Raw genomic sequence first — 18,785 nt, 5'->3', positions numbered from 1 at the left:
GACGTTTGCACACCAAGTCTGTTCTTGTCTGAAATGGATTTGAAAAGAAATACGACCTCATGTGGTGTCAATCCCGTTTACTGAGGAGTTTTATTTGCTTGTTGTTGCAGAGAGTTGTTTGAGCTGCTCAGGATCAGCTGGATCACAGAACATGTATTTAACGTCTACTTTGATTTGTTTAGTTTTAGTTCCTGTCCCACCTGCTAACATGGAGGAGCAGCGAACTCCTCAGTGTTTGCATCCGTGAGAAGGTACAGTGAGTTTGTCGTTCATCTGTGATGTGGCTGGACGGAACGCAGGAGGCGGCACCATCTGGCTGTAAGACACAGCCAGATGGTGCCGCCTTTATTCCTCCGGTCTGGTGGTTTGAATTTAACTGGCTGCCGGAGCTGCAGGGCTCAATGTGGCTCAATGTGTGACATGGGAAACAAACTATTTGTTTGTCACAAGTCATCTCTGTACGATCAAGACTCCATGAGTGAGTGTGAGTTTGCAGGAAGAAGGAGGCGTGTGGGAGGATGCTCAGGGAAACTTTACTCTTTAATACTTTTAAAGCCTGAACAGGGTGAAAGACTTTCTCCACTGAGACGGTCGTCCTGACAACTTCAGCATCTCCTCGTGTTTGTTTAGAAAAAGCAAGAACATTGTGAACTTAATGCAGAGTTTAAAATAGAGGGAACACAGTTAGTTCTTGATGTTAACTCAGTCTTTGAGATGCTGTCAGCCGTCAGGGTTTGTTTTGTGTTCCCACGTGGTCACATCACACGTTGCATTTCCATGTTAGCACAGCCGCTCTCCAGCTGTGTCCGGGCACTGATCTTATTCATGAGGAGACGATTCTGAGGAAATTAACTCTGCCAATATGAACATTTTCATTCCTCCAGACGGGCAGTGTGGAGACAGACTATCAGGACTCGTCTGCACAGGTGCAGATGTGGGAACATCTGGCTGAATGACTCTCAGTAGAGCTTGCAACACTCATAGATATCAGTGCTATAAATATGAGGAATCACCCTTTGTCCCAGAGTTCTTTCTTTGTCCATGTCCCATCCTCCCACCAACTTTACTGGAAACATGTTCAGTACTTCAGTGTAATTCTGCTGAAAAACTCCGATCCAGGGTCATCCAGCCCAGTTTCCTCCGTGGGGCGGATCCAGACCTGAGCGAGTCTAGGGTCCAAATCATCTCCTAACTACTGATGAGGTGGAGGAGAAGCTGTAAGGAGTTAGGAAAGGATTTAGGAAAGGAGAACCATGGTGAGGAGAAAATCCGACTCCACTTTTTAAACAACTTTATTCATTTGACTTTATTGAGACAGCAGATATGCACAAAGAGTAAACAGTACTTTTACCACTTTTATAGTAAATCTTCCCGTTTAAAACAGAATAACTTGTTCTAAGAAAAGATGCTTTTTATACAGAGGGAATATTTAACCATCAGTTACTCAGAGAAAGAAACAACAAAATACATTTCATTTGAAATAAAAACCGACAGGACAGAAATGTTGACATTAATATAAATGTGTGAGGGAATTATGTCGAGAAAACCTTATAAGTGGAGAAAATGTGTGAAAATTCCACAATCAGGGAATTGAAATGTGATGATGAGGTTGTTGTGAACTACTCAATTCACTTTTATCTGTATAGCGCCAAATAAAAATATACTTCATCTCGCGGCTCTTGACAAAGAAGGTTAAGACGTTAAAAATGATAGAGAAAGCAGCAGCTGCATAAGTGTAACCCTAACCCTGTCGTTGGTCTAATGTGACAGAAGAAATCAGGAGTCAGACGATCATGTGACGACTCTCATCAGTTCTGTGTCACCACAATAAAACACATTACATACTTTCTTTTTATGTCTGAATTCAGTTTTTTTATCCTCAGTTATTGACTGTTTGGCTTTTCTACAATTTGTTATTGCAGTGGGTCAATAAAACGTTTCTAGAGTCCGGCATAAAAATTGTGTATTTAGGGTTCTTCTGTGTTGACGTTTCTCTTAACCAGGTAGAAGTGCAAAAAAAGAGGTGACATTATTCCAAGGGTCAAACCCGAGGGGTCCTCAGAAGGCTCTGTCTTGTAGGATCCTAGGCTTAGAAACTTTTCTCTCTCAAATCAAAGTTTTTTAACTTTGATTTGAGAGAGAAAAGTTTTGGCTTCTGTTAACCTGTCATATCTTCCATAACGATAAATACCTGAACTATCATCAGATACGTAGACTAGTTATAAAGCATATAAAGCTTATTTGCTTGTTGGTAACACTCGCGGACGAACACAGTTTTATAGTCGAGGTGTTAATTGTTCGCCTGAATTGATTTATTTTCTCTGTTGTAATACACACTGGATTGGTTATTGGCTCACTTCAGGATTCAGTACTGATATATCCCAATGCTGCAGTTATGGTTTTATGTCACTCAGAGGAGTTCATGGCCGGGTGGTGACATCATTTCAGTAATGATGTCACCAGTAACTTTAACATCCATGTAGCTGTGGGCTCGCAGCCCTGAGATTCTCCTGTGACTTCCATGACCGATGTATTTGACAGGGTTAAACCAAATCCTGTGAATTCTTCTGCCACCACCAGATGCCGTGTGTTTGCCAATGTTAACTCATTTCTTTGGCAGTTTTTAGTAAATTCCTCTTTTAATGGGGCTTTTCCCCAAATGTCCAACAGTTGGAACCTGTTTGTTGTGCACCACAGTTTTAGAGGTGTGTTTGTTCCCGGGGAAAGGTTTTATGTAACACACAGTCATGGGGGGTGAGCGCCTTCCAGATGGGAAACAGATTGGTTCTCTGGTTCCATTTATTTATGGTGGTCTTTGTCTTTGTGCTTTAGGAAGAGAGAAACCCGAGAGCCATTCAGCCAACATGGAGGGGAGGCGTCTTCTCCTCGGCCTCATCATAGCAGCGTGTTGCTATGGTAACACTGCTCAGAAGACAGGTGGGTGTGATTATGCAGCTATGACTTCACTTCCTGCATACCTTCACATAAAGGATCGCAGCATACGTGCCTGTGCTTTCAAATTACATCAGCCCACAACATCTGTACAATCACTTTCTACAGAAATGCATGTAGATGCTCACAGCACATACTTTCATGTTGGTTATAAACATACAAGCTCAGTTACTAACCCTGCACAGGAATGTTTTCTCTGCTGAGCACATGGATATGATGCATTAACTGTTTCACCAAAACACAAATCATGGGTCTGATGATCAGAGGCTGCATAAAAACCCTTAATAGTTCTCTTACAAGCTTCTCAAACCTAATAATGTCCTGGAATTTAGTTGTTTTACTTAAAGGAATGTTCTGATTGTATTTCCTCACTGTCTGAGGTTCAACTAGTTTCTCTATCACGGCGGATGGCAGCTACAGTCAGCTTGGATCCAGATGAACTGAATAGAAATGAGGTACAGGAGTCGTCTGAGGGGTTTTAGTTAGTTTGATTGTACTTTTTGTTTTACTTCTGAGTCCAAGAGAACTCCAGCTGCTGTCCTCTGCAAAACAGAGAAACCTGATGAGATGAAGAGAAAAAGCTGCAGTGGATTATTTCTGTAAATGAATTCAAGATTTCTGATTGTTGTCATGTAACAGTTAACTACTACCGTTTGGATTACAATTCATTTGATTTATCTGAACCAGAACTGAGGTTATTTCATCTGTTAATCAATCAACTTAAATTTGGCCAAAAGTATTAAGGCAAAGGAAAACATCTTAGAAAACGATTAAGGTCAAATGAATATTTATGCAGCCATGCTCATGAATAATAGGTTTGTAGAAGATGAGGTGATGAACTGATGAACTTGAAGCGCTATAGGAGAGGTAGGGTGGGGTCATCTTTCCGATCAAGGCTTTCTGAAAGAAATGAACACCAGCAACACAACTTTCTTATTTCCCTTTCCTCACACTTCTGCTTCCACCTGAAGGTAAGTCCTTTCAGTGCGAACCCCTGCTCCCGTCCAGAAACTACCCACAACCTGAAACCCTGCGGCCCTTCACTCGGCCACTGGCCTCCACACGTGGGCAGCGACATGCGCACGCTTTTATCTGTAAATCACGCTACACCTCTGGCACGCTTGATAGGTAGAGCTTTCCTTGTAGCACCCTTTGACTTCTTATCTCCAAGCCCTGATTCTCCATGACTTGACCAACTTCCCCCTCAGTCTGCACGCAAGAGGCTGTAGCTGACATCATCTTCATGGTCGACGGCTCGTGGAGCATCGGTACCCTGAACTTCGATCAGATCCGTCAGTTTCTCTACACGCTGGTCAACAGCTTCGACGTCGGGCCTGACCACGTTCGCATCGGCTTGGTCCAGTACAGCACAACGCCACGCACCGAGTTCCTACTCAACTCCTATCAGAACAAGGAAGACATACTCGAGTACATCAGCAAATTACCTTACATGGGGGGCGGCACCCAGACAGGACAGGGCTTGGACTTCATGATGAGAGAGCACTTTACGGACAAAGCTGGGAGCCGGGCTAACCAGAACGTGCCGCAGATCGCTGTGGTGATCACTGATGGCAAATCACAAGACAATGTGGAGTCCCACGCCCAAGATCTGAAGCGTAAGGGAATTGTTTTATATGCGATCGGTATCAAAGATGCAGACGAAGACCAACTGAAAGAGATAGCGACTGAGCCGCACAGCCAGCATGTCTACAGCGTGTCTGACTTTGCTGCTCTGCAGGGAATTTCTCAGAGCATTGTCCAGACGCTGTGCACGACCGTGGAAGAAGCCAAACGACAACTCCTGCAATTGTCTGAAGGTAAAACCTGTCATACCACTCTGCAGGCGGCGATTTCCTGATTTGAGTATTGGTTTTTAAGCATCAAAGCATTTACTCAGCCTCGATAATTTATGGTGGAGAAAATAAAAGGAAACCAAGGATTTGATTATTGACAGAACACAATTTAGCAGCTTTGCTGGAGCTTTTAATCATATCATGTAGTCCCTGAGTCTGGACCATTACTTCATTCAATATTCAATACTTCGTTATTGCTGCTTTTATCATTTTCATTGACACAGTCAACAAGGTGTTAATTCCTCTACTTTGTGTGTTTTCCCTGCATTTATAATATTCTAAGGTGTTCTAGTTACTTTGTCCATGATCCTACATACAACTGATCCATACTTATTTAGAGCTGAGGGTTAGGGTTAGCCTAACCCTAACCCTCCAACCAGTTGTCGTCTTTGTGAAGGCATGTTGTGGAATTAACGTTGACTCACAGGTGCATTAACATCTTTCCAGTGAAGGTTTTAAGTGACATAGACTTACATGGTATCTTCTAACGGTCCCACGCACACAGACACGTTCCTGACCTTGTTGCTCCATGTTCTAACTTTCTTCTTCCTCCTGTGCAGACTGTGCCAAAGCTGTGGCCGACATCGTCTTCCTCGTCGACGGATCCTCCAGCATCGGCATCCCTCAATTTCAGGATGGTCAGAAATTTATTCGCAGTGTTGTCGATGGCCTGGACATTGGCCCTGACAAAGTTCGGGTTGGCTTGGCACAGTACAGTGATGAACCTCACGTGGAGTTCTTGCTGAAGCGTCACATGGACAAGGACTCCCTGCTTACTGCAATAGACACATTTCCCTACCGAACAGGCGGCACTCAAACCGGGAAGGCCATCGACTTCCTCATTCAAACGTACTTCACAAAAGTGGCCGGGAGCCGCGCCGGCCAACGAGTGCCTCAGATCGCTGTGATCATAACAGATGGCGACTCCTCAGATGAAGTGATAGAGCCGGCTAAGCGCCTGCGGGAGCACGGAGTTATTGTATTTGCCATCGGGGTGGGAGTCGCCAACCTAAAGGAGCTTGGGTCCATCGCCAGCAAACCTCCAGATCGCTTCCGACTCACCATCAATAGTTACGAAGCTCTCAAGACGCTGAAAGAGGGACTACTGGAAACTGTTTGTGTCTCCATGGAGGATCAGAGACAAGGTGAGGCAAAGAATTATGAGACACATCTTCAGCAGTAATGTAACAACATTAAGAACAACTTCACACCAGCTGTTATTAGGTGCATCAACATGTGTTGTCTCAGATACTTCAGTCAGGATACTTACATGATGATGTGTGAAATCAGTGGAGCGACTTCTTAAACTCTTTTGAAACCACAGTCCAGTCTTAATATAATCAAGATCTGACTGCCTGTTTTATCTCAAGCTACCAAATGACAAAGAATTTGATAGAAATGTGTTTTTCCTTTGAGCCTGCAGACGTGATGGTTCTGTAGTGATTCATGTTTCACTCTGGTTCCAGGGATGTGAGAGGTTAGCCAGCAATAATGCAGAGTTGGCCAAAATATGCGACATAAAGAGTGAGAGAGGTTGTTTTTGGAAATGGGGACAAATGGTATTGAACTTGCTGTTAACGAAAAGCGTGGGAACAGAGGATTCCTCGGCCCGGCAGAGATCTCCCCCTGTGCTACATTAACAGTTTTAATCCAGTGAAAGAAAACTACCTGATTCGAGAAAAATGTTGGTTTATTTTCTAAAATACAAAAGTCAGTTTTGTGTAGTTTGTTAATTTGAAATTCACCAGCTTTTGTGACTTTTAAGAAAAAGTATATTTCTCTCACCAATAACTGCTGGAGTTCAATCCTGTTAAGATACGAAAAGTAAATCATTAGAGTTTATGAAATTATAAGAACATTGGAACATCTCCTTATTCAGATTTATCAGTATTTTGACATTTTCAAGCATAGATGATGAGTTTATATTTAAAGGGGACATATCATGCAAATTCCACTTTGTTAGTGCTTCTACAGGTTAATGTGGGTATCTGGCTCATGTCTACCAACCCAAACACTCTGGGGAAAAAACACTCGCGCGTTTTGTTATGGTTCCTCTAAGTCAGAAACGTCATGCTTGAGCGACTCGATTGCGCTTCCTGGGTATTGTGTCGTAACAAGGAACTGGAAGTCTCCCTACATGGTCTTGGCCCACCCCCCACCTGCTGTTGATGCTGTTGGTGCTGTTTGAAATGATCCTCGTGGTATTTTGACCAAAGTATGTTACAGACATTTCATTAAGACCCCAAGGAACCATATCAACTAGTGGTCAAATGGGCATGCTATGTCCCCTTTAAGAGTCAGTAGGATTGTGAATTATTGTGTTGTAATTAAGAGACACTCAGAAGTTTTATCATTTCTAAAAGCTTGTATTTCTCTCATGACTGTTTCTTTTGGTTTGTTTCCTTTCAGCATTGGCAGAAAGGTTTATAGACATTTTCTTCCTCTTGGACAGCGGGGTGAGTGCAGCAGATTTCCAGCCGGTCAAGACTAACCTCATCAAACTGGTCAATCAACTTAACGTAGGAGCATCTTTCCACCGTTTTGGCTTGGCTCAGTATGCTGAAAATACCAAGGTAGAATTTAATCTCAACACTTTCCAAAACAAAAAGGACACCCTGGACGCTGTTAGGCGTTTCCAGAAGCGTCCACTGAAACCTAAAGAGCCGCGTAACCTGGGCAGAGCACTGCAGTACGCAAGAACTTACTTTTTCACCCATGAAAATGGAAGTCGTGCAGACCAAGGATACCAACAGTATCTGGTTGTTCTGAGTGGAAAGGATTCAGATGATCCTGTGCAGAAGGAGTCTCGTAAAATCAAAGCAGAAGGAGTTACTGTGGTCGGGGTGAACCTCAGAGCATCGTCAGAAATGGGTGTCATATCCTCGGCATCTTATGCCTACGATTCTATCGGCAATGCTTTACCTGGACTGAAAGCTCTTTTTGAAAGACAGGACAAGGAAGCAAATGCTACTGGAGGTGAGTGGCTTTTATTTTTAAAATCAATCACTTAGTTTTTTTACAACCTTTTGTTCTGTCACTCACTTTTGAATCTTGCCTTTGGAAAAGTCTCAGATATGAAGGTTGTTACTTACTCATGAATAAGTTAGATTAATATGTGAGACTGTAGCTCAACCTGATGAATCACAAGTAGAGATCCAACGTGGACCTGAGATCTGAAATCATCCTATTCCCGTTTTGCTGGAAAAGGTCAAACAGTAACTTCTGGGTTAGCATCTCAGGACCATATCTCCAATTTATTATCTGCAACTCTGTTTTTCGCTGTTGCCCTTTTCATCTAATGCCAGAAACCATCTTAAACAACCTGCACGAGGCACACAGAGTAGGTAGCATCAAGCGTGACTTCTGTTCGCCTGATGATGGTACAAACATCCTTTCATCAGTTTCATTGAACAAGTAAAAGTTAGTAAATCTCAAAAATCTGCCATGCAAATCTTTTTTCAGCGTGAAGTTTTAAGGTGTTTAAGTCAGGCTGATGATTTTGGGCAGATTTGTTGTCGTCTAATTGAAATCTAGCTAACAAATGTCTCATAGCTTGAATACTGTCCTAAAAAGCTGCCAGGCGACAGCACCTGTTACTGTTTGTAGAACAGTATTTAATATTTTATGAATATTAATTGTTGAGTGGCTCACAAATGAATTGTCATTGATGACTTAATGATCATTCACTCTGTTCACAGATTGCAAAGCAGCCGAATTGGCTGACATCGTGTTCATTGTTGATGAGAACAGTGACATTGGACCTGCCAACGTCAGACTTGTCCGCAATTTCCTGCACTCGACCGTGAATAGGTTTGACGTCGGTCCAACCAAAGTCAGAGTTGGCATTGTGATGAACAACGCCGTGCCCAAAGCACAGGTCTACCTCAACACCTTCGATAACAAGCAGGAACTGCTGAATTTCATCAGGATTCTGCCTTACCGTGGAGGTAAACCATACACTGGAGCGGCACTAAATTTCACCCGAGAAAATGTCTTTATCGAGGCAAATGGAAGCAGGTTGAAGAGGGGCGTTCAGCAGGTGGCTGTCGTGATCACTTTCGGTGACTCCGAGGATGATGTGAGCAGAGCAGCATCTTTACTCCGTCAGGATGGAGTCACTGTTTACTCTGTTGGAGTCCAAAATGCCAACCAGACCGAGCTGGTAGAGATGGAGTCTCATCCCGCCAATAAGCATATGTTTACTGTGGACAGTTTTGTCAAACTGAAATCTCTGGAGCAGAACCTGCAGAAAATCCTTTGCGTAAACATTCTGCGTGAAGCATTCTCAGTCCAGACGAGAAGAACCGGTATCAAAGAAGGTCTGTCTGAACCAGTGTGTTTTTAATAGTTCACTTTGTTTACTTGTAAAATCAACAGTATATACAAATGTAAATCAATATATGGGTTTGTTAGACTCATCCAAGATTAACAGTACATTAATATAAAGGGATCATCTCCTGGATGCATTTGGAAAAGAACTCACACTATGTTTGCTTTTCCTTTCCAGGGTGCGTACAAACAGATGAAGCAGATATCTTCTTCCTGATTGATCACTCAGGAAGTATTTACCCCTCAGACTTCAATGACATGAAGAAGTTCATCATAGAGTTTCTCAAAACTTTCCGCATTGGCAAAGATCATGTCCGTGTAGGAGTGGCAAAATATGCAGATTCGCCAAACTTAGAATTTGATCTGGAAAAATACGAGGATGCCATAAAATTGGAGAAAGCAGTGGAGGAAATAAAACAAGTAGGAGGCGGGACAGAGACAGGAAAAGCATTGGAATTCATGAGCCCACTTTTTGAAAAAGCGTCGAGCTCCCGAGGAGACAAAGTCCGTGAGTTCCTGGTGGTCATCACTGATGGAAAATCTGCTGATGATGTCAAGGTTCCTGCAGAAAAACTGAGGACTCAGGGCGTCATCGTCTATGCCATCGGGGTGAAAAAGGCCAATAAAACGGAGCTGCTTGAGATTGCCGGTGACTCAAAGAAGATGTTCTTTGTTGAAAACTTTGAAGCCCTAAAGCCAATCAAGGATGACATCATCACAGACATCTGTTCTTCAGATGGTGAGGAACCATGTTCTCGACTAGAGTTTAAAATACAAGAGCGACACACTCCAGCAACATCTGCTCACCTGCATCTACTTGCTTTTACAGCTGATAGTGGAGGAATGGCCGGCATTTAAAGTAGCATGGAGTTCTCTTTACTCTCATTGGTTCTCCAGATTAGCTCAAATCAGTGACTATAATCTGACTCCTCCCTCTATCTCTATTCAATGAGTGTTACATTCGTAGAAAAGTAAATGATGTAGCACTCCATGATGTGGCTGGTGTGTGTTGCACTTTAATTATTGCTGAAAGGATTCTGTTATTACGTTTCCATTTTAGCTTCCATTAGACCCTTGAAAATAGCAAAATAAGAATACCACACTAACATGTCTGCTCCTGTGTCCACAGTTTGCAAAGACAGACCAAGCGACCTCATCTTTTTGATTGACAGCTCAGGGAGCATCGATTCCCTAGACTATGGAAAAATGAAGGACTTCATGAAATCTGTCATTAACAAGTCCGCCATCAGGCAGAATGATGTGCATGTTGGTATCATGCAGTTCAGCACAATCCAAAAACTTCAGTTCAAACTCAACGAATACTACAGCAAAGAGGAAATGTTCAAAGCCATTGATGATATGGCTCAGATTGGTGGAGGCACACACACGGGTGAAGCCATCACAGTTGTGTCGCAGTATTTTGATGCAAGCAGTGGAGGGCGTCCTGACTTGAGGCAGACGCTGGTGGTGGTAACAGATGGTGAAGCCCAAGATGTGGTCAAAGGACCCGCGGAGGCTCTGAGAGCCAAGGGAGTGGTGATCTACGCCATTGGAGTTATGGAAGCTAACACCACCCAACTGCTGGAGATCAGCGGGTCACCAGAGAAGATATATGCTCAGCGGGACTTTGACGCATTGAAGGACTTGGAGAACCAGCTGGCTATGGAGATTTGTGAGCCAGAGAGAGGTGAGAGTAAGACTTTGCATGCCCTCTTGGTAACCATAAGGGATGCTGACTTCAGGGTTGCCTACAAAATATTAGCACTGTCACCTCACAGCAAGAAGGTTCTTATTTTGAACCCACTTTCTGTCTGGAGTTTCCCCCGTGTGTGCATGTGCCTTTACCAAGTACTCCAGCTTCTTCCCACAGTCCAGAGACCTGCAGAGTGGGGTTAGGTTATTGGAGACTTTAAAGTGGTTTGAATGTGAACATGAGGGGTTGTTTGTCTTTATGTGGCGATGCATTTGGCAACCTATCTACGGTGTACCCGGCCTCTTGCTCAATGTGAGTTTCAGCCCTCATGCAGTCGTCAAACAATAAGAATGATGGATGGATGGAAAGTCCTGAAACTTCCTGCTAAACGTAGCACAGGCCTGAAGGTTACTCTCCTGCAAACTAAGCCCAGGTGACTCTGGGATTGATAGTTAGCAGTTTGCTAGCTAACAGCACCAGACATTTAAACAGGATAGCATTCTATTTTTTGGAATGGGGGTAAGATGGTAAACAACTATACGAAGTGCTCTCTTAATTTACTGATTTATTATAATGTAAATACATTTATTGTTTCATTGTTTTTCCTCCGACTCCATTAACTCGTTGTGGTTTTATTTCCAGAGTGTAAGAAGACAATACAGGCTGATATTATTTTCCTGGTGGATGGTTCCAAAAGCATCGGCCGAACCAACTTTACAATCATGCAGACGTTTATGGAGTCAGTGGTGAATGAAACCAAAGTTGGTAAAAACCAGACTCGCTTCGGGGTCATTATGTTCTCCACCACCACCAAATCCATTTTTACTCTGAAAGAGTACAGCACCAGGCAAGAGGTTCGTACGGCAATATCAGCACTGACTCGCCCTAATGAAGACACCCACACTGCAAAAGCCTTAGCATATTCATTACCGTTCTTTGAGGCTGAAAATGGGGGTCGAGCCGCACTCCAGGTACCTCAGATTCTCATGGTGATCACAGATGGCGACGCTACTGACTATACTAATTTGGCTGAACCATCCTTGGCACTGCAAAAAAAAGGAATCAGGGTCTTCAGTATCGGCGTTGGAGAAGCGAACAAGAATCAGCTAATGACCATGGCTGGTCAGGACAGTTCCAGAGTTTTCTATGTGGACAAATTCGACGGCTTGAAAACTCTGTTCAAGAATATTTCTGGAGTTCTCTGCATTAACGCCAAGCCAGGTAAGAGGTAGAAGTGGTACTTTGGTGCACAGTAGTTGTAAATATTGAAAGTTAACCAAGTCTCTTAAGATCAGTTTTAAATTGACATTTTAGAGAATTAACCCAAGGCACTTAAAGAGCAGTTCTTCAGTTAATCCACTAAGAATGTATCATGCAGTGAAGACAGCAGCATGAAGTGCACCTCGTACTTATCAACACTGTGGACATTTCTCTCTTTTCTTTTGCAGCTTGTGAAAAACAGAAGGCTGACCTGGTCTTCCTACTCGATCAGTCTGAATCCATCCTCAGTAAGGATTACTCCCTCTTGCAGAATTTCACAGCTGAGTTAGTGAAGAACTTCAAAGTCGGTGAAGATTTAGTGCACGTTGGACTAGCCCGGTTCAACCACAACTTTCAGGATGAGTTTTACCTCAACAAGTTCAACTCCGAACAAGCAGTGACCAAGCACATCATGGATATGAAGCAGAGCGAGGGAGGAACCCTGATTGGAATGGCCTTGAATTCCATCAGGGAATATTTTAAGGCATCACGGGGAAGCCGTGGATCAGCCGGGATCTCCCAGAATCTGGTGCTGATCACAGATGGCAAATCACAGGATGATGTGGTAGATGCAGCCCATGCTCTCAAGGCTCTGGGGATTGAGGTGTTCGTCATCGGCATCGGAAAAGTCCATCACATGCAGCTCCTGCAGATTACTAACACAGAGAAGGTCTTTACTGTGGAGAACTTCGGTAGCTTGGAAAAGATCAAGCAAAAGGTGACGAAGACCATCTGCAAATCCAAATTCAACAAAGAACCTGAAAGTAAGTTTAAAAGTGTGACTCTGTCAATGTGTTGTCTTTCCTAACTTACTTCCGTATGTCTACGACCGTCCAAGCTTAAGACATTTATCCCTTTTTCTTCAGGCTGCACCATCGATATCGCCATGGGATTTGATATTTCTAGAAGAAACAGAGCTCCTGGGGAGACGCTGATCAGCGGCCACCCCAAGCTCGAGAAGTTCTTACCAGACATCGCCCGTTACGTTTCTTCAGTATCAGGCCTATGCTGCGTCGGCCCCTTACCTATTAAGACCAACATCGGCTTCCGAGTGGTGGGTGAGGATGGACGCCCCCTGTACGACACCAACTTCGAGGACTACAGTGAAGACGTAGTGACCAAAGTCAAGAACCTGAAGTTGGCGAAACCTACTTATTTCAACACTGCCCTGCTGAAATCCTTCGGGGAAAAGTTCAGGGACAAGTCCAATGCTGGAGTGAAGGTGAGTCTGAGATGTTGCGTACACAAAAACCACTCTGACATTTTGACATCCCTGTCTATGACATTATCTTGGAGCTTGGAGTTCCTGTATTCACATGGATGAGATTTTGTGTGTTCTCTTAGCATTTGTGGTTCCATATTCAGAACATATTTTAAGATAAAAACTATAGACTGTCAATAAAGATGGACGACGTGACAGCTCCCCCAACCCTGCTTCCGCCATGTACGTGGATAAGACCCCACGCTGTTTATATAAATGGAGACTCCACTTGTTGTCTACTTCTCACTTGATTTATAACGTCAGTAAAGGAGATTTTCCATAAAGTTCCATCTTAATTAACAGTCTGTGATAAAAACAAAAAGTGACGCTGAGCAGGAGAAAGTCTTGTTTGTGACGACTGTTTCAGATGTTCTTCAGCTTCTTAGTATCTGGTAAATTCCTCCTAAGTTTCCTGCTGCAGTGAACAGAACACAGCTCAGTCAGATGGTGAAATATCCACAGAGATTTAATTTGCCTGCAATAAATCAGATTTCTAAGTTAAGAAAATTACTCTTAATGGATTTTCAAGTATTTCCATGTGGCTGTTGAAACTCTCTGGATCTCATTGCGTCTTTCTTCGGGGCCAAGCCACAAATCTGGCACCGATGTAGGATTAAGGAAATTACGAGATTCACCAAGTGCAAGCTGGCGAGTAGAAGAAGAAGACACCTCTGAATCTCTATCTGACTTTCGTTTGACACAGAATCAACAGGTTTTATCCTTAGATCCAGTAAAGTCGATATATTTAGACTTTATACTATTTACGTGAGTTGAGGGATTATGGAACGTTAGCATTATATAACAGTGTCACAACAATTTGAAGACCTGTCAAAGTAAGCTGATGAGACAGTAACAATAACAGCAGTCTGTCATGTGACCTTCCTCATCAGGTGCTGGTGATCTTCTCAGACGGACTTGATGAAGACGTGATGAAGCTGGAGAATGAAGCAGAGCTGCTGCGACAGTCTGGTAAAAACCCAAACAGGACTTTGTATTAGCCGTTAGAAATATTATTTAATTATCATTCATGCCAACGACGTCTTCCTCTGTGTTTGTTTGTCCGCAGGCATCAGCGCTCTGCTGACCGTGGCTCTGGAGGGAGCGCGTGACTCCGCCCAGCTGCAGATGGTCGAGTTCGGGCGAGGATTCGGCTACAAGCTCCCGCTGAGCATCGGCATGTCGAGTGTGGGCAGCAGCATCCTCAAACAGATTGTAAGTGAAGGCAGTGATCAACATCCTGTTTTTATTATTCAAGAGAATCGACACTTTATTCTATAATAATAACTGGAAATACAAGAAGAAGATTTATTTTCCGAGTTGAGTAAAATAAAGTGACACCGGAGAGCAGAGCACTTCCTGTGAACAGGAGCTTTAAGTACGGAACGGAAATAAAACTGCTTCCACAGATTCATCAAACTCAAAAACATGTTGTCTCGTGTCCAACGTTCCCTCTCTGCAGGACACCGTGTCGGACAAGGAGTGCTGCAACGTCATGTGCAAATGTTCTGGACATGAAGGCATCCGTGGCTCTTGGGGGCCCGCGGGGTCAAAGGTGACCAGAATATACAAACCTTTAAAGTTTAAATATGATGTCTAAACAATGTGTCCTGGTTCAACAGTTTGGGTTCCCAGCATTCCAAGGTCAATGTTAAATTTATACTGCAACAGAGGTCAAAGTGTCGGACGCCTCTTTAGCTGGAGCTGGAACAAGTCCTCAGGTCATTTAGTGTGAAAAGTGGAATAATGTCAGAATCTGTGATGAACGTCAATAGAATTATAAAATCTGATATTTGCTTAATGACTTTACACTCGAGAAATGACAACAACAAAAAAACAGCAGCAGAGAAAAAGATGCGTTCAGATAAACATGCACTGTACTTTGTAATATTATTATTTTGTATGTATAACTTTGCAGCCATTAGATAAATGCAGAGGAGTAGTCGTATGAAGTTATGAAGTACAAGAACCTGAACCTTGTACACAAACAGTAAACAACAGCAGAATCTCTCAGACTCGTCACACATTTATTTTCATGATGTGAACAATTTCCTCGACTGACGAGAGAAATGATCACTGATGTGAAACGATGGCTGCGTGTTTCTCCACATTTAAAATCACAGATTATTCCTGTTTCGTCATCAGAGTCTGAAAGTGTCTGTGTCATTCCCAGGGTCCGTCTGGACAGAAGGGTTATCCCGGCTTCCCAGGAGACGAGGGCGTCGCTGTGAGTGACTCTTTTCATCATTAACTTAACATCTGACAAGACAAAGACTAAACTGGATCCTTATTAAGTTGAATTAACTGTAGATCAACATTTTAATTAAACAGGAGCAGATCAGAAGAAAGGTTCTGATGTTCTGTGTCCTCAGCGGTCGAGTTGTTCTGAATCGTGTTCTCACTGTTTATAATGTCTAATATTTTTGGAACAGGGCGAGCGAGGGCGTCCCGGGCCGAGCGGACCTCAGGGCGGGCAGGGATGTTCTGGGCTCAGAGGACTAAAGGTACAGAGCTGCTGAGTCTTACGCTGAATCACTGAACTCTCATGTCAGATCACAGATTATCATTGTTTTCCAGATGTTGTCTGTTGTCTGACTCGTGCGGTTTGTGTCCACAGGGCTACCGAGGCATCCGGGGGAACAGGGTGAGTGAACGAGGGAGGAGGAGGAGGAGGAGGTGATGTGCTGCGTGTCCTCAGGAATGTTTGGATAAACAGTAAAGTCAGATTAGGAGACAGAGAAAAGAAAATTCTTACTCTCCTTCAACGTTACAGGGTGAAGACGGCGAGGACGGACTGGACGGAGTCAACGGAGAACAGGTACCAACTTCAGCAAACACAAAATGTTAAACACAGTTTATAAGTTTATCCAGAATCATCCAGTTTATCCAGATTCATCCAGTTTATCCAGATTCATCCAGTTTATCCAGATTCATCCAGTTTATCCAGATTCATCCAGTTTATCCAGAATAAATCCAGTTTATACTTTTATCCAGTTTATCCAGATTCATCCAGTTTATACATTTATCCAGAATCATCCAGTTTATCCAGAATCATCCAGTTTATCCAGATTCATCCAGTTTATCCAGAATGATCCAGTTTATAAGTTTATCCAGAATCATCCAGTTTATCCAGATTCATCCAGTTTATCCAGAATCATCCAGTTTATAAGTTTATCCAGAATCATCGGGTTTATGCAGAATCATCCAGTTTATCCAGATTCATCCAGTTTATCCAGAATCATCCAGTTTATCCAGATTCATCCAGTTTATCCAGAATCATCCAGTTTATCCAGATTCATCCAGTTTATCCAGAATCATCCAGTTTATACTTTTATCCAGTTTATCCAGATTCATCCAGTTTATCCAGATTCATCCAGTTTATCCAGATTCATCCAGTTTATCCAGAATCATCCAGTTTATCCAGAATCATCCAGTTTATCCAGATTCATCCAGTTTATAAGTTTATCCAGACTGAAGCGCAGCTGAATCCATCTTCTAGTTTCCCCTCCAACCTGAAGTGAAAGCAATCAGACGTTTCTCTCGGGTTAGAGTCAAACTGATTAATCAGGCGTTGACGTCACGTGATGACGTGCACACGGCGCTTGTCTCTGTTTTGGTTTCCATGACACAGGAAGTGAGACGTTGTTCAGGAAATGAGGCGATAGCAGGATTTTCAGGCTCCAGTTTCCTGAGCAGTTTTGTCTGGTTTTGTGTTTCAGGGAGTGACGGGAAACAGCGGAGGCCGAGGAGAGAGAGGACACCATGGAAACCCAGTAAACTTTATTATTATTATCATTACTCTCTGATCATGCTCTTTATATTGAAAACTCTTTATCACATTTTGTTATTTTTTTTAATGAACAACAAAAGAAACACACAAATTTATATTAATGTCAGTCAAAGTGTAAAAACGTGTTTTTAAATAATTTTACCGTGACGCAAAAACATTTATACATTTTTTGTTCAATGATATTTTATTTAGATGTTTTTTAATGTAAATGGAAACTTTTCATGAACTTAAATAATTATCTCAATAATGATCATTTATAGATTGAATTATTGATAGAAAGTTGTTGTTTGATTCAATTTTCTTTTTCTCAGCTGTTTACATGTCATTGATTAACATTTGCAGCGTTTAACAAATGTCCACACACAAAGACTCATCATATTTAAATTTTATATTTATCACATTATATTTGTATGTGTTATATTTATTGTGGATACATTTCACACATTTTTTCAATCACTTAAACTGAAAGTTAGATTTCCCCGAAGCGTCACACGCAAGAACGGACGTCGTTGATTGACGCCCTGAGGGGCGGGTCATGTGACATCTGTGTTTCAATCTGTAGAACAAAGCGTTTCTCTGGAGTTCAGTGGAATCCGCCTCCAGCTGTGAGGCCATCACGATGAACGAGTGGCGCTCGGAGGCGTTGACCTCTGACCGCCGGCTGTTTGATTGACATGTTGTACTGTGGTCCTCAGGGTATCCCCGGTATCAGAGGGGAGGCGGGGCTAAAAGGACAGCGAGGACTGAGAGGAGATCCGGTGAGTAGCGACGTTAAACACTGTAGTGTTGCATTATGGGACACTGTACAGGTCCTGAGCAGGAATTAAAAAATCCATTGGGGAAAATATAAAAATCCATTTTTGAAGCTTTAGTTTCACATTAAACAGAATTTTCAGGATCTCAGATCAGAAGTTTGAGCTCAGAGACATTTTTATTTCCTGTCGTCTTTGTCAACGTCATCGATAAACTGAACTAAATGTTTGTCAGCTGATGAACCTGATGTATAAAGTTAACATGTGTTATTATTATACCATGTTTGGTGGTAAATGGTTAAAGTGGATTTTTAAATAGCAGCAGAAAATCAACCTTTGAAAAAATTGTTGTGTAATTAATGGTTGTGTATTTTTGTGTGTTTTTATCTGTTTAGGGTGAACCAGGCGCTGACAACAGAACACCAGGATCCAGAGGGGAACCCGGCAACCCAGGTTCACCGGTAAGGCCGTCACAGAAAGAGGGCTTAAGGGTCAAAGGTCGCCACTGACTAAAATGAGCTGCATCATGTGAACATACATGTTATAAACGTGCATATATAATATTTTAATGATTTGACCCACATTCATAAATATAAAATATTAACTTTCCTGCTACAACTTTCAGTTTTTATTAAGTCACATTTGAGTCTTTTTATTCATGTCTGTCTCTTTTATTCCCATTTTATTTAGATTTAAACTTTCCTTTATTTTACACCGGATGTGATAATTCTCAGCAAACTTGTCTTTATGAAGCTAGATCCATGTTTTATGAACAGAAAATCAATATTCATTAAATACTGAGTAATGTGTCTGTGGTGGCTCTGCTGATGTTTAAACCCACAGGGAGCAGCTGGACAGGACGGACTTGGGGGTGAGAGAGGAGTCGTTGGAAACCCGG

General features: G+C 42.5%; 1 protein-coding gene across 1 annotated transcript in view; it reads left to right on the top strand.

Annotated features, from left to right (window-relative positions):
• Nucleotides 1–18,785, top strand: part of col6a4a (collagen, type VI, alpha 4a) — a 42,905-nt gene that overhangs the window by 10,854 nt on the left and 13,266 nt on the right. Inside the window, exons 3-22 of the mRNA XM_047340728.1 lie at nucleotides 2,833–2,937; nucleotides 5,366–5,950; nucleotides 7,215–7,781; nucleotides 8,504–9,124; nucleotides 9,313–9,873; nucleotides 10,264–10,821; nucleotides 11,470–12,048; nucleotides 12,276–12,851; nucleotides 12,954–13,309; nucleotides 14,239–14,317; nucleotides 14,415–14,560; nucleotides 14,808–14,900; nucleotides 15,519–15,572; nucleotides 15,778–15,849; nucleotides 15,963–15,989; nucleotides 16,119–16,163; nucleotides 17,065–17,118; nucleotides 17,831–17,893; nucleotides 18,283–18,348; nucleotides 18,731–18,784. Coding sequence (XP_047196684.1) covers nucleotides 2,865–2,937; nucleotides 5,366–5,950; nucleotides 7,215–7,781; nucleotides 8,504–9,124; nucleotides 9,313–9,873; nucleotides 10,264–10,821; nucleotides 11,470–12,048; nucleotides 12,276–12,851; nucleotides 12,954–13,309; nucleotides 14,239–14,317; nucleotides 14,415–14,560; nucleotides 14,808–14,900; nucleotides 15,519–15,572; nucleotides 15,778–15,849; nucleotides 15,963–15,989; nucleotides 16,119–16,163; nucleotides 17,065–17,118; nucleotides 17,831–17,893; nucleotides 18,283–18,348; nucleotides 18,731–18,784 — 5,229 coding nt within the window. The 5' untranslated portion in view covers nucleotides 2,833–2,864. The remainder of the gene's footprint in view (nucleotides 1–2,832; nucleotides 2,938–5,365; nucleotides 5,951–7,214; nucleotides 7,782–8,503; nucleotides 9,125–9,312; nucleotides 9,874–10,263; nucleotides 10,822–11,469; nucleotides 12,049–12,275; nucleotides 12,852–12,953; nucleotides 13,310–14,238; nucleotides 14,318–14,414; nucleotides 14,561–14,807; nucleotides 14,901–15,518; nucleotides 15,573–15,777; nucleotides 15,850–15,962; nucleotides 15,990–16,118; nucleotides 16,164–17,064; nucleotides 17,119–17,830; nucleotides 17,894–18,282; nucleotides 18,349–18,730; nucleotide 18,785) is intronic.

This window comes from Hippoglossus stenolepis, chromosome 8, assembly GCF_022539355.2.
Source record: "Hippoglossus stenolepis isolate QCI-W04-F060 chromosome 8, HSTE1.2, whole genome shotgun sequence".
Taxonomy (NCBI): Eukaryota; Metazoa; Chordata; class Actinopteri; order Pleuronectiformes; family Pleuronectidae; genus Hippoglossus; species Hippoglossus stenolepis.
This window is presented reverse-complemented; position numbering and strand designations above follow the sequence as displayed.